Source organism: Crinia signifera, chromosome 9 (assembly GCF_055691185.1).
Source record: "Crinia signifera chromosome 9, ASM5569118v1, whole genome shotgun sequence".
Classification (NCBI taxonomy): Eukaryota; Metazoa; Chordata; class Amphibia; order Anura; family Myobatrachidae; genus Crinia; species Crinia signifera.
In genome coordinates, this window is record NC_139225.1 from 6,418,679 (window position 1) to 6,440,411 (window position 21,733).

General features: G+C 45.7%; 1 protein-coding gene across 4 annotated transcripts in view; it reads left to right on the forward strand.

Annotated features, from left to right (window-relative positions):
* The window catches only part of LOC146036487 (uncharacterized), a 45,823-nt gene that overhangs the window by 17,979 nt on the left and 6,111 nt on the right, over positions 1 to 21,733 (forward strand). The window contains exons 1-3 of one of the 4 annotated variants that reach the window (XM_083160475.1): positions 8,252 to 8,378; positions 10,417 to 10,516; positions 18,292 to 18,420. In XM_083160475.1, coding sequence (XP_083016601.1) covers positions 8,341 to 8,378; positions 10,417 to 10,516; positions 18,292 to 18,420 — 267 coding nt within the window. In that variant the 5' untranslated portion in view covers positions 8,252 to 8,340. Of the gene's footprint in view, positions 1 to 8,251; positions 8,379 to 10,416; positions 10,517 to 15,125; positions 15,261 to 18,291; positions 18,421 to 21,733 lie in introns of those variants that run through there. The other 3 variants (XM_083160476.1, XR_014460823.1, XR_014460824.1) reach the window with 3 other exon arrangements.

Below are 21,733 nucleotides of genomic sequence, written 5' to 3' on the forward strand. Positions count from 1 at the left end.
CGGCCATAGTGGGAAGAGCCAATATTGTAAACCATCTCAGCATGGGGGGGTCCGGGAATTGCGGCAGACCAGCCGCTCCACACATGGGTGGGGGTGGGGTGCCAGCGCTCACCTGCTCCCCCGCTCCCCCGGGGGTTGGGGTGGGCTTCCGTTCTTTCTCGGCGGCAGACCAGCCGCTCCACACGGGGGTGGGGGTTTGCTGGCGCCGGGTTGCCGGGTATTTGGTTGCTCCACACAGGGGGGGTGGTACAGGTATTGCGGCGGCAGGCCGACCGCTCCACATAGGGGGGGTGCCGAGATGCCGCCGCATCCTTCCACGGGGGAAGGTTGTCAGGGGCGGAGGGTGACGGGGGATGTGATCGAGTGCCGCTATGTAGCTCCAGGGGTGGGGAGGGGAACGGGTCCACGTAGGGGGAGTTGCGGACGCTGCCGCCACTCACCTCCATCCAGGGGGGGGACCTGCTCCAAATTGCCGCCCTCCAGTGGCCGGCGCCCTAGGCAAATGCCTAAGGCTGCCTAGTGGTTGCGCCGGCACTGCTTCCCACATACCGGGGATTAGGCCTATCCTCCAGCCAATGGCCACTTCTCCCACATGCCGGGGGGGGGGGGGTCTGCACAGGCAGGAGCGGACAATGGCCCAGAGCAGGGGAACAGCCAGTTTTGGGGGGGGCATCCCCATGAAAATGTTGGGTGTTGCCCTGGGAACGCAGGCGGGCCGATGCCTGCTATGGGGCGGACGGGTGACGTCACATTGTCTTCAGCGATCTGCGGAGGAAATAATAGTCAGTTTAGACTGACTTTTATTTCCAAAGGTAGGATAAATTATCCGATAGTCAGCGACTGTCGCATGAATTCTCCTGCTAGCAGCCCCATGTGAGGGGACGAGTTAGCGAAAACATCCCCTCGCATGTCAGCGAAGGGAATCGGTTGCCGGCGGGCCGGAGTTAAGTTGCCAACCTGAATTAGGCCCATTGTGATTATGGATACAAACATAAACAGAGCTGACAATAAAATATCCGTTACACATCAGGAAACAAAGTTGCGGCATCTAACGAGTCGCCTTCCGGATTTATATATATTAACCCTTTGAGTGCCACATGAATTTGTCGAAATGGGTGTGAAAATTGCCATGCAAAAATTGTATTCATCATAATGGCCGGTAATGTTTAACTTTTATAGGAAATATCATCTTCTTTTCGCAACATTTTTTTTATTTGAATTCGTATAACAAATGTGAGCGACGCCGGCATTTTTAGCTGATATTTTGCGCATTTCTCACAGAGATGTTAGCAATCAAAGAGTTAATGTCTTAGTTTCTATGAACGCATTGCAGCAGTATTGTAATTTGACATTAAATCCACATACCGCACTCAGCCTCAATGTAGCACCAGTGCCCTGTAAAGTAAAAAGAAAACGGTCATTTCAATGATCAGCAGATTGTGCCGGTAATGACTACTATACTTGCCAAAGAAAAGTCACTGAGACGTGTCAGGGATTGTTCATCTATTGTGTTTTACACGTGGCTCCATGTAAATGGCCACAAGAAATGCATGTAGCCATAGGGATGATTGTGTTTTATCACGCTGGGAAATTGTGCTGATGATTCATTGTAAATGTATCTATCTCTCATTCCTTTTTTTCCCCAAAAACGTAATAGCTACATAATATTGGCTTGGTGACATGGGGTAGATTGCTAGACTAATGATGGAAAGAGGGAGATTGCTGTTATTTCAGGGAGTCTCCTGCAGAATGCAGGAGGGGAGGTAACTATGATGTAACAGTGTAATGTGTGCTAGGTGACATGAGGGAGATTGCTAGACTAATGAGGGAGAGAGGGAGATTACTGCTATGTCAGGGAGTCTCCTGCAGAATGCAGGAGGGGAGGTAACCATGATGTAACAGTGTAATGTGCGCTAGGTGACATGAGGGAGATTGGTAGACTAATGAGGGAGCGAGGGAGATTACTGCTATGTCAGGGAGTCTCCTGCAGAATGCAGGAGGGGAGGTAACTATGGTGTAACAGTGTAATGTGGGCTAGGTGACATGAGGGAGATTGCTAGACTAATGAGGGAGATTGCTGCTATGTCAGGGAGTCTCCTGCAGAATGCAGGAGGGGAGGTAACTATGATATAACAGTGTAATGTGAGCTCGGTGACATGAGGGAGATTTCTAGACTAATGAGGGAGAGAGGGAGATTGCTGCTATGTCAGGGAGTCTCCTGCAGAATGCAGGAGGGGAGGTAACTATGATGTAACAGTGTAATGTGCGCTAGGTGACATGAGGGAGATTGGTAGACTAATGAGGGAGCGAGGGAGATTACTACTATGTCAGGGAGTCTCCTGCAGAATGCAGGAGGGGAGTTAACTATGGTGTAACAGTGTAATGTGGGCTAGGTGACATGAGGGAGATTGCTAGACTAATGAGGGAGATTGCTGCTATGTCAGGGAGTCTCCTGCAAAATGCAGGAGGGGAGGTAACTATGATATAACAGTGTAATGTGAGCTCGGTGACATGAGGGAGATTTCTAGACTAATGAGGGAGAGAGGGAGATTGCTGCTATGTCAGGGAGTCTCCTGCAGAATGCAGGAGGGTAGGTAACTATTATGTAACAGTGTAATGTGGGCTAGGTGACATGAGGGAGATTGCTAGACTAATGAGGGAGCGAGGGAGATTGCTGCTATGTCAGGGAGTCTCCTGCAGAATGCAAGTGGGGGAGGTAACTATGGTGTAACAGTGTAATGTGGGCTAGGTGACATGAGGGAGATTACTAGACTAATGATGGAGAGAGGGAGATTGCTGCTATGTCAGTGAGTCTCCTGCAGAATGCAGGAGGGGAGGTAACCATGATGTAACAGTGTAATGTGCGCTAGGTGACATGAGGGAGATTGGTAGACTAATGAGGGAGCGAGGGAGATTACTGCTATGTCAGGGAGTCTCCTGCAGAATGCAGGAGGGGAGGTAACTATGGTGTAACAGTGTAATGTGGGCTAGGTGACATGAGGGAGATTGCTAGACTAATGAGGGAGATTGCTGCTATGTCAGGGAGTCTCCTGCAGAATGCAGGAGGGGAGGTAACTATTATGTAACAGTGTAATGTGGGCTAGGTGACATGAGGGAGATTGCTAGACTAATGAGGGAGAGAGGGAGATTGCTGCTATGTCAGGGAGTCTCCTGCAGAATGCAGGAGGGGAGGTAACCATGATGTAACAGTGTAATGTGCGCTAGGTGACATGAGGGAGATTGGTAGACTAATGAGGGAGCGAGGGAGATTACTGCTATGTCAGGGAGTCTCCTGCAGAATGCAGGAAGTAAGGTAACTATGGTGTAACAGTGTAATGTGGGCTAGGTGACATGAGGGAGATTGCTAGACTAATGAGGGAGATTGCTGCTATGTCAGGGAGTCTCCTGCAGAATGCAGGAGGGGAGGTAACTATGATGTAACAGTGTAATGTGAGCTCGGTGACATGAGGGAGATTTCTAGACTAATGAGGGAGAGAGGGAGATTGCTGCTATGTCAGGGAGTCTCCTGCAGATTGCAGGAGGGGAGGTAACTATGATGTAACAGTGTAATATGCGCTAGGTGACATGAGGGAGATTGGTAGACTAATGAGGGAGCGAGGGAGATTACTGCTATGTCAGGGAGTCTCCTGCAGAATGCAGGAGGGGAGGTAACTATGGTGTAACAGTGTAATGTGGGCTAGGTGACATGAGGGAGATTGCTAGACTAATGAGGGAGATTGCTGCTATGTCAGGGAGTCTCCTGCAGAATGCAGGAGGGGAGGTAACTATGATATAACAGTGTAATGTGAGCTCGGTGACATGAGGGAGATTTCTAGACTAATGAGGGAGAGAGGGATATTGCTGCTATGTCAGGGAGTCTCCTGCAGACTGCAGGAGGGTAGGTAACTATTATGTAACAGTGTAATTTGGGCTAGGTGACATGAGGGAGATTGCTAGACTAATGAGGGAGAGAGGGAGATTGCTGCTATGTCAGGGAGTCTCCTGCAGAATGCAGGGGGGAGGTAACTATGATGTAACGGTACTCTTTACTTAGAACGGCGCCCACGATTTTGATCGTGGGCATCGTTAGTAAAAAATCTCGGGCATTGAATGCACTAAAAAATCGGGTGCGATGCAACCGACGAGATGCCCGCGATTTCTCATAGAGAACAATGTTAAATGTCTCAATTGACCCAATTTTCCTGTTCAATGCCTCAATTGACCCGATTTTTCCATAGGAAACAATGTTAAATGGGCCACAGAGGCCAAATAGGCACCCTGAAGTGTATAATGGCCACCCGAATTGTTAACGCCACCCCACGATCAACGCCAACCCGAAGCGTGGCGAGCGCAGCGAGCCCGCGAGGGGCGTCGGTACGCGTCCTACGAACTTTTCATACCCCCACTATCCACGTCGGCGTGGAGTTGAGAATAGAAAGTGTGGCGAGCGCAGCGAGCCACCGAGCCCGAAGCGTGGCGAGCGCAGCGAGCCCCGCGAGGGGACGCGGACAGCTGTGAAGCCCGCGAGGGGACGCGGATACCTGTGAAGGTATCTGCGTCCCCTCGCGGGGCGCGCTGCGCTCGCCACGCTTCGGGCTCGGTGGCTCGCTGCGCTCGCCACACTTTCTATTCTCAACTCCACGCCGACGTGGATAGTGGGGGTATGAAAAGGTCGTAGGACGCGTACCGCCGCCCCTCGCGGGCTCGCTGCGCTCGCCACGCTTCGAGTTGACGTTGATCGTGGGGTGGCGTTAACAATTTGGGTGGGTTTTATACACTTCAGGGTGCCTATTTGGCCTCTGTGGCCCATTTAACATTGTTTCCTATGGAAAAATTGGGTCAATTGAGGCATTGAACAGGAAAATCGGGTCAATTGAGACATTTAACATTGTTTCCTATGGGAAATCTCGGGCATCTCGTCGGTCGCATCGCACCCGATTTTTTAGTGCATTCAATGCCCGAGATGGCCATGATGGGCGCCCTTCTAAGTAAAGAGTACCGATGTAACAGTGTAATGTGGGCTAGGTGACATGAGGGAGATTGGTAGACTAATGAGGGAGCTAGGGAGATTACTGCTATGTCAGGGAGTCTCCTGCAGAATGCAGGAGGGGAGGTTACTATGGTACAGGTATAGATCATGAACCGTGGGGTTTGATGAAAACAAGGTTGTGCACAACAGCCAGCGTGCCCCCTACCTGCTCCATGGCAGCACACCGCAAAGTAAAGGACCCCGATGAGAACAAGTTGGAACATCTCTGAAGCCTAATCTCCCAAATGCTGAAATACAAAGCATTGGGACTGTTCAGTTCAAGACATAAATTTGTAGGGTTGAAATTGCATTTGAGGCTTTAGCTAGTCCAATTTTGGAAAATCGCCCACCTCAAACCCCCCCCTTTCCCATTTCATTTTGTCCTACCACAACTGCCACTATATTAATTGGACCTGGGAGCCAATATTCCTGTGAACTTACCGTTCGTAGAGAAATACAACACAGTTGTCTTCCATAGACCTGACATACAAATTGTAATGGCTACAAACAGGATAATGCTGCATGCTACAACGCGCACTGTACTGTACATCAATGGAAGCTTCTCACAAGAACATGAAATGAGCTAAAACCATGTACAGGGGACCAGGGGACAAATGCAGTTTTGGACTGGGGCATGAAGGGCCCACCGGGGGAATGCAGTGTTAGGGGCCGATAAATAAGGGTGTGGCCAGGCTTCATTGGGGGTGTGGCCAGCCATCACATAGTTTTAGTAGAAAGTGAAGGATCTGTTACCCTTGATGAATACATATTTTGTAAAAGGAGTGGGGCCCACGGGGCTTTCCCCTATTCCCTTGTGGGCCAGTCCGAGCCTGGACAAATGTCACAGGTTCATACTTCCCAACATGACCCTCTCCAGGAGGGACACAATGCTCTGCTCCTGGACTTCCCTCTGACTGTATGATTGGCATCATCTGTGCCAAACAGGGTAATTGATAAGACAGGTGTTTTACAACACAGGTGATGGCAGTTATTCATTCAGAGGGAAGTCCAGAAACAGAGCAATCTGTCCCTCCTGGAGAGGGTCATGTTGGGAGGTATGCAGGATGCTATTTTGTTTTGTAAAATAAAACCACCACATCACAAATGTCAAATGTGTGATTTCCGACTGAAAGTCGCACATGTAATAGGGTGCGATTTTTTCAAATTGGTTGCAGGAATATGCAATGTTTTTGCACCGCGAAATTGCATTTTTTGGTTATATTTTTTTTTTAATTTAAACTGCATGGTGTCCCACCCACGAGCATTACTAGCCCCGGGCTCTTTGAGCTGGTCCTGGTTGCAGAAATAAGGGGGGGGGGGATTCCCTGTATTTACAAAACCAGCTCTTGGGCCAGTCCTGGTTCCAGAAATACAGGGGGACAAAAAAAAAAATCAGTTATCAGTGCAATGCCACACAGCCAGGGGCCACTTTTTATACATGCTCACCCAGACAAAGCATTACCTAGTGCTGGGTTAGCCAACTCCAGTCCTCGAGAGCTACCTACAGTGCATGTTTTCTAGATCTCCACACAGAATCACAAGTGAAGTAATTAGCTCCACCTCTGGGTCATTTATAATGTGTCAGTGAGTAATGAGTGCACCTGTGCAGCAGCTGGGTTGTCTGGAAAATGTGAACTGTTGGTAGCTCTCGAGGACTGGAGTTGGCTACCACTGACCTAGTGACTGTCAGCCCTGGCATAGGTCACAGCAGTAGTGGGGTCCCCCCACAGGCCACCCAAGACCATGGCTTTCCCCAGTACCCCTGCGTGGTAGGTGTCCGGTTGATAGTCTGTGTAAAAATAAGGATAAACAAATAATATTGGGTGTTTATGGGGAGGGGGGCAAAGACAGGGAGGGTGGCTGATGTCATGTGATGTCATCTGCCCACCCCTGGCACATACCCATGGGAACACACAGTGTTTTCATGGGGACAACAATGAAATGCTGGGCGTTCCCATGTGCTTGATCCATGCCCGCTGCCCCAAGCCCCCGCCCACACTGATCCATGAGCGGGCCGGCGACCAGGAGAGCCAAGAGGTATGACGAGCCCAGGAAAAATGTGGGGCGTGGCCTAATTGTGGGAGGCGTGGCCACCTACCGCGATTAGGCCATGCCCCCAAAATGTTTAGGGGGCGGGGGACAAAAAAACTGTCTAAAGTCCAGGGGGGAGTGTTATTGTCTTATTGTTTTACTGGGGCCCAGCATACCTCTCGGCTGCCCTGCATATGCTTGTGTATTGCGGATGCTGCCAATATTGGGATGAATTCTCACACACGGTTGTCTGTCCTTGGGGCATGGGTTGTTAGAGCAACAGTGTTTAGTTCGACAGTCAGAAGGTCGAGACATCAGAAAGGTCGACGCGCATTATTTAGACATGGTCAAAAGGTGGACACAAACAAAACGTTGATCATGAAATACAGTTTACACGGGAAAAGGTTTGATGAGTTCTTAACTTTTTTGGTGTATATGTCGACATCTGTCAACATGAACCTCGTATAGGTGTACCGTTACGCTCGCCGCGCTTCGGGCACAGTGCGCTCAGTACACTATTTATTTCTCCCTCTACGCCCACTGGGTCGGTCACTTATGAACAAGTCGGTCTTAATAAAAAATCATGGCAAAAACCGTGTCGGCTTTTGCCCGTGTCCACCTTTTTTCAAGTCAACATTTCGCTTGTGTCGACATTTTGACATATCAACCCAATGCATGTTGATTTTTAATGTGTCGACTTTTTACTGTCGACCAATAGTGGTCGACCTAATGTCGCTGTCCATACACCCTGGGCATAATCGCCCAGTCTATATGGACCGTAAAACAATACTATTTCACACTTCCTATGTAAATGTAATGTCCTTACACACAAGCTAAGAAGCCTGTAATATATATATATATATATATATAATATGGTATAGTTACAGTTGAGGAATCTCTGGCTCATGCTCAAGCTCTCATTAGCTGCAGGTTGGGCTGAGCATTGATAGAGTTAAGATTTTGGGAAGATACTGTGTGAACTGTATGACATGAGGTCACCCAGAGAACAGGAAGTTCACACTGCCTACTACAATCTCTGGATCTCACTGCCTACAGTCCCTGGATCACACTGCCTACAGTCCCTGGGTCACACTGCCTACAGTCCCTGGGTCACACTGCCTACAGTCCCTGGGTCACACTGCCTACAGTCCCTGGGTCACACTGCCTACAGTCCCTGGGTCACACTGCCTACAGTCCCTGGATCACACTGCCTACAGTCCCTGAGTCACACTGCCTACAGTCCCTGGATCACACTGACTCCAGTCCCTGGTCCTTGGCTGATGGAAGAGAGAATTTACCAGGAGTGCCAGAACTTTGGGTGAGTTTTCTAGGTTTATTGCAGTAAAGTCAGAACAGATCAGATTTATGAGACTTGTAGTTCCTATACCAGTGCTTTATTATATAGTGCACAGAGTAAATGAATGCAGAATATATTCTTATTCAGGACAAATTATTGAAAGCAGTTAATGCAAAGCTTAGTGAAGTAAAATGTAAGACAATAAATACGTGATGTGTATAATACCTGTAAATAATCAGTTCTGATGTCATCCATTATAATTGGCGGTGATTTTGAAAGAATATAAGAATACACTCACCGCAGCCAATTTATATGTATGTGAGCTAAATATTGCCGTAAAAATAGCATTTATAGCATTTATTGTTTACTGATTGTGCGCTCCTCCATTCATTACTTTACAAGTGTGTGTGTGTATATATATATATATATATATATATATATATTATTGTTGCTGTTTTGGGATCATACAGTAGAACAGCGACACAAAGGGCCTAATTCAGCCTAGTTCGCTTCTTAGCGACATCACATTGTGGTTAATAATCAAACGACTGCACACGTGCCACATTCGCATTGGTGCATGCGCTAATGAAAATTGTGAATGAATATGAGAACACAAAGCTGACGCAGTTTGATTGACAGGAAGCCAGCCAGGGGTGGAAGCGTGGCATTTTCGGAGTGTGTTTGTGTAAATGCAGGCGTGCATGGTCTCTGATGTAGGCGATGACCACTTCCAGCCTGGTCCTTTAGCAGGTTAGTGGCAGCCTTTTATACTCACTCAGATGGAAAGTACGCTTCAATGTTTCCGTTTCTTGTGAATGGATCTCTGCTTGCGATGCATTTGCAAACTTGTTGCAAGGGAATCTTTCTTTATTGGCGGCGACTTTTTGATTGCAGCCAACTGTTTTTTTTCTCTAATCCAAGCGATCCGTGCTGAATTAGTGCCCACAAGTTTTAGATGATGTGACAGAGATGCCAATTGTTTGTGATGCACTGGTAGTATTGTATTAAATCCATACTAAAGGTGCCCGTACATGGTGCAATATGTTCTATGCGCGTTTTGTACTAGATTGCATCGGATTGAATGCAATACGCTACAACAGCGTGTGATCTGAACTAGATGCGATGCAATCTAGTATTATTGGGGCAGTATGTATTAACCAGCGTTAAGTGCAAAATGCACTTAACGCTGGTTAACTAGGGGGGATTACGTCTGACCCTAATGTATTACTAGCGCACTAACGTGCGCTAGTGACAGCCCGCCGAGTTACGCTCGGCGGGGCTGTCCCTGCAATCCCCCCCAGGGATTAACGGCCGGGGCGATGTATTAACAGCCTTCAAGGCGTTAATTCGCCCCGGTCGCTTCGCCAGCTCAGGGCTAACGTTGTCCTATCCCCCACTGTGGGGACAACGCTAGCCCTGCTTCTGGCTAGGGCTGCGCTGGAGATCTCGTGTTTTTTGCGAGATCTCGCGCATGCCCAGTAAGCCGGGCAGGGGGGGCGACGGCGAGTGCGCATGTGCGGGGCGGCGAGGGAGCCGATAAGGAGAGCCGTTAACGCTGGGCATAACGGCTCTCCTTATCGGCTTGGGGGATGTTAATACATCTCCCCATAACGAGTGCCCGCTTCTCCTCGTTATGCAGGAGAAGCGGGACTCGTTATTTAACAAACGTTAAAAGATTATTGATACATCTGCCCCAATATTATTACTATTACATTTTATTTATAAGGCGCCACAAGTGGTTGGCAGCGCTGTACATAGGGCACATGTCATTTTGCGACGCAGAAGTGCACCCTTATAGTAGAAGAAGTAGAAGGACCCCTAATTGTAAAAAACTGATTATCAATGACCCGTAACCTAATCTATTTAATCAATTTGAACACTACATACATGCTTATACTCTTTAATTGCTTTGCTACGGACATTTGCTGCAAATGAATGTTGGCATTTTAAACCAAAATGTGGATTAGTTTGGTGATGTCATATCGGTTTTATAGGAGTGGGTGTCACTGATGAGAATCGCCGATTACAGTATTGGTATTTCTTTCTTTGTTATGATCAGCGTCCCACAGTGGGTGACATCAATTCTGGAAATAGCAGCCAGGATGAAGAATGACAAACTACGCAGAAGGAAAGCCTACCGAATGCTACAGAGACAACTGGTGAGATTCCTGGTTAGATTTGGGTGGGGTGTGTTCAAACTGAAATCTAACCTGCAGTGTAAGAATAAAGCAGTCAGAATTTACCCTGCACAGAAACAAAATAACGCACCCAAATCTAACTCTCCCTGCACATGTTACATCTGCCCCACCTGCCATGCAGATGGTTTTGTCCATTTTGAGAACAAATTTGTCCTGCGATCAGATCTGAATTAGGCTCCATGTTTGGGAACTGTTATATACAATATATGAGACCGTGCCTACATTTGCATTGTGTCACTCGGCATCACTTATTTGTCACGTGACCGGGAGCTTTTTCTTTGGCTCTCACGGAGTTGACTGAAATGATTGCTGTGAGCCCAACGCTACCGTATCCTGGCTCCCGCAGCAATGCTGACTAGCGGAAGACCTCTCCCCGGCCAGAGGGCACCAGGGTTATACAGTCCAGATATAATATATAGCGCATATTCTTGTGACAATACAGATGTGTCTGTATACATATTTGCTGCTCCTCGCGGCGCTCCAGGTCCTCTGGGACTTTCCTAGCGTTGGGCGGCTTCTTTTGCAGAAAACGTGTCTTATATGTAACATGATGCATCGGGGAAGCACCTAGATACTGGTATGCAGTCAGCGGATACACACAGTGGCATAACTAGAAATGTAGCTCCCCCCTGCCAAAAAAATGTGCTAATATAAACAGGGCTGCTTTTTTTTTGGGGGGGGGGGGGGGGCAATTTGGCTCCCAGTGCGAATAGTAAAAATATGACACTCTTCTCTCTCCCCCCCCCCCCCCCCCCCCCCCCACAAACACACACAGACACACACAAATTGTAGATATAAATAGAAAGAATTTGCATGTACCTATGGCGGCCAACTCCAAAGAGGTGTGAGGCCTCAATGATGCTCATTAGACATTATGCCACACGTCTTGATGTTCATTCGAATATTTGTCACACACTGTCATGCCCATTACACATTATGCCTCACACTGTCATGCCCATTACACATTATGCCCACCACTGTCATTCCCATTACACATTATTCCTGCCACTGTCATGCCCATTACACATTATGCCCACCACTGTCATGCCCATTACACATTATTCCTGCCACTGTCATGCCCATTACATATTATGCCCCCCACCATCATGCCCATTACACATTATGCCCCCCACCATCATGCCCATTACACATTATGCCCACCACTGTCATGCCCATTACTCATTATGCCCACCACTGTCATGCCCATTACACATTAGGCCTCACACTGTCATGCCCATTACACATTATTCCTGCCACTGTCATGCCCATTACACATTATGCCCACCACCGTCATTCCCATTACACATTATGCCCCCCACCATCATGCCCATTACACATTATGCCTCACACCCTCATGCCCATTACACATTATGTTTCACACCATCATGCCCATTACACATTATGTCCACCACCATCATGCCCATTACACATTATGCCCACCACTGTCATGCCCATTACACATTATGCCTCACACCGTCATGGCCATTACACATTAGGCCCAACACCATCATGCCCATTACACATTATGCCTCACACCTTCATGCCCATTACACATTATGCCTTACACCCTCATGCCCATTACACATTATGCCCACCACTGTCATGCCCATTACACATTAGGCCTCAAACCATCATGGCCCTTACACATTATACCCAACACCGTCATGCCCATTACACATTATGCTTCACACCTTCATGCCCATTACACATTATGCCAACTACCATCATGCTCATTACACATTATGCCTCACACCCTCATTCCTATTACACATTATGCCTCACATCCTCATGCCCATTACACATTATGCCTGCCACTGTCATGCTTATTACACATTATGCCTCACACCGTCATGACCATTACACATTATGCCCACCACTGTCATGCTCATTACACATTATGCTGCACACCCTCATTCCCATTACACATTATGCCTCATGCACATTACACATTATGACTGCCACTGTCATGCCCATTTTACATTATGCCCACCACCGTCATGCCCATTACACATTATGCCTCATGCCCATTACACATTATGCCCACCAACATGCCCATTAAATCAATTTACCAGTAATTGAGATATTGTATAAAATACACACACACACAAAAACATAAGAATTCTATTGGACAAAATTTAGAAATAATATTTGCATACAGAAAAACTAGGTAATACTACAAACCAAACTAACAGTCACAAAGGGTTAGATTCAGACCAGTTCAGTCGGGTCCAAATTCAGCCCCTTCCCAGATGTTCGGGGTCTTCGCATGCTCAAATATGCACATAAGCAAACCCTGGGAGCGAACACTAGCCAAGCTGTTTGCTCAAAGAGGGACGGGAAGGGGCAGCAGCAGGGGGCAAACATGCCTAGCGAGCAGGTGTGAATCAGACTCAAAGTGCCATGTTCCAAAATCCTGGAATAGCAGATTGCGTGCTACTGAGTTTCTGAATATGTACAAGAACATATGGATCTTAAATGCAAAGGGGGGGGGGGGCTATATCATAAAAAACGCAGGCATGCCCTGACGTTTTTGAGGAGGGTCTGTGACGTCAGCCATATGTCATAGGTTAGTGGACCCTCGGAACAATTCACAATTGCTCAGATGTCAAAAACTGTTTGTGCTTTGGGATTTGCTTATGAATTCGCAATTGTCTCTTAGTTTAGCAGTGGGTGTTTCCTCTTTCTGTCCGGGTGGCGGCTTTCTCCTCGCAGACCACTACGAATTCTCACATTTGCAATCCATGTCACCAGCAATATACATATTAATCAGTACAGTCTCCTGGTGCAACTAAAGGTGCCCAAACACTAGTACGATTAGGGCCAATTTCACCTAATTAATCACGGACATGTTTGATGTTCCCCTCAGTCCAATGTGCAATCCGGTGTGGTTCTGACCTGAGCTGGAGGGCGGACCTGCCTCCTGCCCGATCCACCTCCGACGCGGCCCCCCTCCTGGCAGCGGGGGGGTGGGGTTGCATGCGATACATTGCATGTAAAAGGACCGCATTTGATCCATGTCAACTGTGTCTAAATTCAGGACAAAAAAAGTGAAAAACCCCATGTCGACATTTTGACCGTTGACCTAACCCATGTCGACCTTCAGTCATGTCGACCTTCCCGCATGTCAACATTCAGCCATGTCGACCGTCATGCATGTCGACCTAGTGGTGTTAACCTAATGCTTTTCCACCTAGTTGCTGATCCCATTCCCGCTGCATGGCTTACGGAGGCTCGAGGACCATCCAATGCTATTTGGAAATCCTAAGCAAGAAATGAGTGTGCACAGTAGGACGGTGATAGATATAACACAACCAATGCACATTTACATTAATGGTGTGCAGACCACATTTCTCTGCACACAGGGGAAAAAAAATATTATATAAATAATATATTACTTAATTATAATTTAAACCGTCATTTTTAAGATCCACGTTTGTGGAGAAAATAACTATCCCTAATATACTAATCATAATAACACACGTGACAAAAACACAACGGAATACTCACAGTTGTGACTCCGGAGAACGCCTGACCTGTCTGCTTTTTATAATGTGTATTTATATCACTGATATGTACAGTAGTGGGTTGTGCCCATGTAAATGCCTCCCCTTTGCACACTGCTGTCACTGCATCAGCTTGGAAACACAACCACCTGTATATATTCCAGAGCGTTTATCTGTGAGGAGCGATATCATTTCATAATGTTTTAGAAATATTTTCCGAGAGTTTAAACCTGTCAAGGTTGTTTTATGTTGAACTCTAACCGAACATAAGGTAAAAATTGAGATATACTGAAGGACAAGATTATATCAGGTCGAGTCCTGTTGATTCAAATTATATACATTGTTAAAGTAATATAATGTGTTTATAAATATATATATATATATGATTATCGTTCCATTATGCACGCGGTTTGTTTATTACTTTTCTTTATTTACATTATTAATGTAGTACCCCATAGCATACCTCCCAACTGTCCCGCTTACCGTGGGAACGTCCCGGTATTCAGCAACGTTCCCGTGTCCTCCCCGGGGCCGCCATTGTCCCGCGCGGGGGGGGGGCAGTTGGTAGTCCCCCCAGCCTGACAAGAACAGACGGGGCGCGGCCGGAGGACGCGTCATCCCACAAGGCCATGCCCCTTTTTGGAGGACACGCCCCCTTTTTCGGGAGCGCTCGCAGTAATCCCTATGCTGATAAATTGTAATACTGTTAAGGTGGCCATACACACGCAGATTTATCTGCAGATCTGGCTGGTTGGAACAAAAACATGGTTATGGATGAGAGCAAATGGCAGTTGACCATTTGCTTGGAAATGCTGGAAAACTGACAAACTGTCACTCATCCATAACCATGTTTTTGTTCCAACCAGCCAGATCTGAAGATAAATCTTACTAGTGTATGGGCACCTTAAGACTTTTATACTGAACTGTGGGCTTTCAGCAGGGACTCTCCAATCTCTGATCTGTCTGCACTGTGTGTAGAGAGGTGCAGATGACATTACAGCAGCAAATGCAGTTATAGGGTCATGTGACTGAAGTCTATAAATAGAAGCCCCATACTGACAGTTGGGCTTGGAGGAAACCGTTGGAGCAGTGCTGTGGTGGCCATCTTGAGGGGACAGATCTGCATGGTGTGCCAACCTGCGGGTCTCTTGTACAATGGAGGAGATTAGCAACCAGCCGTTTGGTGGTGAGAATTGTTAAAAGTGTGTTCCAGATTGATTGCCGTAAGCCGGGTATGACAGAAAGTGGGGTTGAAGCGAAGTCGGGTTTCCCCTTTGCTACATAATTACAATATCGGAAACAGAAACCGTGTCTTCAGTATCGAAAGTATAGGATAAATTTTCCTAAAATAGATCCCTGATTCAGTAACATTGTTATATAGTACAAGGGTCCTGAAAGTTCCATATAACTGCACCAACGAGACCATTTCAATTGAACTGCTTTACTACGTTAGGGGGCCCCTAAGGATACGGTTATTTATATGTTATTGTATTAATGTATAGTAGGTAGTATATTGTTAAGATTTTATTTTCTTTTGTAACTATGGCCAGTACATTGTGTGACTGGTTCTGCTCTGACATCTATTTATTAATCAGCAGAAGTGTAAAACAGATTAATTAATTGTATTGTTAGTCAAAATTGCCTGTGGTAACTAACTAACTAACCCGAAAGTTCTTTCAGTGGTAACAATACACACAGATGAGTTCCAGATTAATACATCCTACTTTATAGTACTGTTGTGAATATAACTGAGAACCTGTAGATCGGATAATTGGAAACATTATCTGAAATTATATACTAAATATTACTAGGTGTTACATTTGGTGTCACACGAACAGGAAACGAACGCATCATGTCATCGGACAAACAAGCTGCAGGGGAACAACCTGCACAACCATGGCCTGCATAAATCCAATTACATTGCCCTATTACTTTGGGGCCACATGGCTCCCAACGTATAGTGAAGATGTCCGAGGATCGGAAGGGAATACCTTAACGGAATTCAAAAACAAAATGAAATCATTGTTCATCAACAACAGCAAGTGGAGCTGTCTATTAACTACTATAGGATTAAATACCTTAAAAAAAAAAAACTACTATAGGATTGCAAGTCGCTGAACTGACTTATAAAATGACTGAAATGTTGCAGCAATTGCGGTATCACATGCAACAACAAGAAAAGTGCAGAAAAGAGACAGACTGGAGAGTTGATGAAGGACAGCCTAGAGGTGTGGACACTTGTTCTGTAGTCCAGTAGCAAACTGATGTAGTTACCACAACAGCAACAGATCCACAGCCTGAAGGTAGCACAAAGGGAGAGTCATTTGGTTTAGTGTACGCTATGGCTATGGCTTCATAAATCGGGATGACACTAAGACAGATGTGTTTGTACATTATACAGCCACTAAGAAGAACAATCCCAGAAACTACCTCCGCAGCCTGGGAGATGAAGAGATTGTTGAGTTGTATGTAGTAAAGGGTAAAAAAGGTGTTGAAGCTGCCAATGTAACAGGTCCAGGTGGTGTTCCAGTGCAAGGCAACACATATGCAGCAAATTACAAGCATATGGGCACTATCCATACCTGAGATGTTCTTCATGTGACTATCAGCAAAGCTACCAATACAGTGTTAATGTCGAATTAATATCAAACCAATGGATAATAAGTGAAGTGCGCAGTGTCCGTAAACTTACTACCTTTATTCCTAACTATGGGCGAACTAAAGCGTAGTGCCAAATAGCGAACCTTATTACACACACATTAAACCGATACCCTGATGGCGGTATCCTTTCGCAGTACTTAGTACTTAATTATACGTAAAAACAGTTGGTATAATGTCCCTTTAACCCTTCCGCTTATTGCGAATAATACAGAAGGCTTTGGTGTAAATTCCGGAATAAGGGTACAAAGTCCTTAACCATATATTTGAGTCCCTAGCGTACAACAGGGGATTACAGAAATAAGAATGCAATAACAGATTATACAGATCACGATACAACACAAACAATGTCTAATGAAAAGGGGAAAACAGATGTTAATACAATCGGCTCACGTACAAATACACAGAAAAGGAAACAGTTACCGTCTCTCAACACGCTGCGCTACTCAGTCCGAGTATCCTGTATTCAATCCAGAGTACAGTCCAAAATAGAAGATAGAATGAAAGAATGAGAAAGTCCTCATGCTGTGTTCAACATTATATAGGGTCCAGACAAAAGAGGACAGTAAAGTTCTCCATTGACCAAGAGGTCAGGTTTCTTTTCTTCTTGATTGGTACAGTAGAATGCACATCTGTGTCTTTGTCCAGAGCTTCGTCATAGGTCTAGAAGTCAAGCTGTGCAACCTGTTTTATCTGGATCTTTCAATTGTACTGTCCTCATGGCAAAGTAAAACATTAGATATGTACTTGGTCCATAACTTTTGACTGGTACAAGTTGCACACTTTAAACAATCACCGGAGCACTGCGCATGAGAGACGGAACACACAGATGCAAAATATGTCCAGGGGAAATCGTATTTTAACTTTTATACTATGTGTAGCGAATTTAAACCATATAGCTATATTTTATTATTTGTGCGTGGGGGATATGAATTTATGTGTATTAGTATGGCTGCGCACAGGGTTCGCATAATTATTCATACTGGTTCCTATACTCAACTATTTACGCAACTCTGCGAACCAAAATGGCGGCCATACTATTCTACTGTGGGGGTATATGTAACTCGACTTCGACAGTCCACTCTTTGACAGTAAAAATAAAACTGTCACATTTCAAAAATATCTAGAAATAACAACAAAAAATTCATAACAATAAGAATATATTTGAGGTACATGATTTTACATAAAAGGGGAATGAATCATTATGCGCTATGGCTAATCCTAGATTATGGATAAATGGGGAACACATTTACCTAATAATTTATTCATTGGGGGCATATGAGTGGGAATGGGGAGCAACCTTTCTATGCATGGCGCGATCAAGGCCGGCTCTACCATTAGGCAGCTTTAGGCAGCTGCCTAGGGCACCGGGATCTTAGGCGTGCGCCACCAAGTCACACCTCATGCCCACACACACACAACCCCATATGCACACACCCAAACACTGTACTGAAAACACTGAATTATTTCCACTTATGGTAAATATCCAAGTGCCTCGTACAGGAACCACTATTGTATTCATGATTGTGATATTTTTGTTAAATATTACTAATATTCTGTCCTTTATTTTGCTAGTGGAACTCCGGAATAGGACTTGAATACACTCGATTCCCGACCTATGTGTACCCAGTACAAGTGAAGGCTTTGATTAGATCCATTTTTCCGGAGCAAATCTGCAATTACCCTGACCCTGAACATGAAAAGGTGACAATTGTTTTCCCTGTGGGTTAATTTTTCCGTGTTTTCACGTTTACACATTGCAGGCAACAAAGCTGACTACATCTGTAATTCTTTATTTTGGTTGGCTTGTTGGCTATAATAAAACAACACAACAGTTCAAAAAGAATGGTCAGATATAAACCCTTTTAGATCAAAATCATGTTAGGGAAGACACAGGAAGAAAGGTAGAAAGTAATCCCCAGTAAGTGCCTATATTCGCATCCGCGGTCATAAAAACACAGTCCACAAACTTATTCCAGATCCTATGGGGGAAATTACCTAAGGCAAATACGGCTAAAAGAAATAAATCATATTCATATTCTTAGTAAATTTCCCTCTATGTGCTTTCCGCTGAAGACAGGTAGATCATTTTTCAGGTAAAGAAAAAAATAGGCTACAATTGAATTGCCTGTAAACCACTATTGGAAACAAAACACGGTAAAAGCTTGTTTTATCATATTTTTGGGGGGGTTAATTTAATGTTATAGGTTATAATATTCATTTAACTATTGTACCTTTTAATCGTTGCTCTAATGCGTTTGGGCGGAGTTGTGTGATACGTCCTGCGCTGCCCAGCTAGCGAATACTGGAGAGTAGAGGAGGAGGTCCCAGCGTGTCTGTGTTGTCTGTGAAGGATCCATGGTGCAGGTTGTGGTGCCGGTAACCCCGTTGTGAGCTTTGCCTGTGGTAGCTAATCATTAAAATCATGTGGTGATGATCAAAGGGAGGTCCTATGTGGGATACTGAACAACAAGATGTGATAAAACAGGTCTTTGCGTTGAGTGCCACTGGACCTTTTCAGATTAAATACATCTATGGTGACATCTTGCCACCCACACCAGAATTGGTTTGGAAAGCAATGTTATCCAGGTAGCAGGTAGATGTCCCGGGGATAACCTCGGAGGAAATATTATGTAAACATATGGAGAAAACATTGAAGGTACTGCATTCGGCCATGATGCAAGAGGTTCACATAAAAACATTGCATAGGGCATACATCTCTCAGGCTCAGAGAAAATACTTTGTGCCCGGAGAGTTAGGTATTTGCCTCAAATGCAAGGGATCTAACGCTACATTTTTTCACCATATGTGGGATTGTGGGAAAATCAGAAAATTCTGGGACAAGGTTATGGTTTATATAAACACGATATGTGGCTTGCGCCTTACGAAGGATCCACTGGCAATGCTCTGCGCAAATTTCTCCAACTGGAGTATACATGGCCGAAAGACAGAGCTGTCCCCAATCCTAACTATAATAGTGACAGTAGCGAAAAAAGTTATACTAAGAAATTGGACTGTTGCCACTCCTCCCTTTTTGCAGGATGTAAAGACAGCTTTGATACAACTGCTATATTTCGATAGGAGGGCCACTCTCCCGTTGGTGGAGGAGGGGGTCAAAAAATTCTATGCAAAATGGGGAACGTATATAAACTCGTTGGAGGAAGATGCGCAGAAGCAAGTCATGAAGCTATTTGAAGGCACAACCTGGTACTTGCTTAAATCATTATCTAATAATTAAGTTGCACCGAGTCTTTGATGTGGGTGGGAGAGGGTGGGTGGGAGAGGGGGGATCCTTGTAGTATTAAGCTTAAGGGGAGGGGGGGGGGGCAGTGGCGTAACTTGAAATTTTGCGCCCCCCAGCCAAAAAAGTGTCTAGCGCCCCCCCCCCCCCCCCCCAACATTTAATTATGAAAATGTTTTACCTACTTAGGGTTAGGCTGCAGGAGAGAGGGGGGAGTCAGTTTTAGCAGCACAGCCTGCCGGTTCTCCTTCTATCCCTTGCAGCTTTATGTACAGACCCAAAGATGCCGAGTCCCCACTCTGTGCACAGAGGACTGCCTCAGGGTTTCATTTCATTCCTTCCCTCCCGCAGCACATAACTGCCCCCATCCCCGTTCACCTTAGTGTGTGTGTTGCCATGCAGCGGTGTCCGTCCGGCGCTGGCAGTGAAGTGCTGCAGGTCACTGTGGAGAACCCCCCGCCGCGCTGGGAGATGAGGACAGAGGGGGAAGAAGGCTCCGGGCGCTACTCCAGGGTGCAGCAGCAGGGAGGCACCTGGCAGCAGAGGTGCTCTCACAGCGTCACAGCGCTGGCAGTGAAGTGCTGCTGCCGGTCACTGTGGAGAACCCACCGCCGCGCTGGTAGATGAGGACATAGGGGGAAGAAGCAGGGAGGAGGCAGCGTGACCCTGGCGCCGGCCGCTACTCCCATGGAAGTGGTGGTGCAGCAGCAGGGAGGTGCCTGGCAGCCGGCTGCCCCTGTCACGAACAGCATATACTGTACCGTCAGGACCAAGGTATTTTTAGGGCGCCCCGCAGACCCCGGCTCCTCCAAGCCAGCGCGGGGGCTGCTGTATTATAGTTACGCCAGTGGGGGGGGGTCAAAGGGATGTTTTGTATATGTTGACACCATGTTTTATTGCAAAGTTGTAATTGAGGAAAAATCATACCTCGGCTACTCTGAAAAGGAGAATGGACTGGAATGTGAGTTAGGTTTATAGACAATAAAGGTCGAGAACTACTAGAGAAAGAAAATATTACTAAACATTGTATAGAGAAAATTGATACATAAATCGAGATGGATTGTATCACAATGCTTTATTCATTACAATACAGTTTATTTACTCAAATATGCAACGTAAAACAGCTTTGCAATGTATATGGAAAGTTTATTTTCTTATGACAATTCAATAAAAACCGTTTAAACAAAAAAAAAAAATCATGTGGTGATGAAATTTTTCTAAGAAGGTTTCAGAATCACAGGTAGTGCGCTCCCAGGTGGGCAGCAATTCTGCTGGTAAGATAAATTGGAGGTAATTCCACAATCCTCCCAAAATACAGTGAAAAATAGAAAGATTATCTCCCAGCACCTTAGCGCCTCAACCCTTCCACATGTATATTACACACAAAGAAATACAGTAATTCTTATCTTTTTAGGCTCCAATTGATAGTGCAACGTTCCTTATTCAAATCTCTCCAATTTGTATCATGCGAATGAGAGATATAAAAAAAAACATCATAGCGCAAACAGATTTATTCACATACAATGCACAAGGTTCTAAAAAGAAATCCTCATACACAGGATTTCACAATTACCATAAAAGATGGAGAACTGTAATCAAAGAGTTCTCATAAAAGCAGGTTAATGGAAAGACATCCACTTCAAATGCATCACATAAAGGAAAGGTAAAGTCAATCGCAAATTACCGGATGGTATGGAGAATCAGTGGGCCACTGAGTTCTCAAATAGGCAGTGTGCGCGACTCTGCGCTAGTCCTGGACCTCTGCAGCTGGTCACC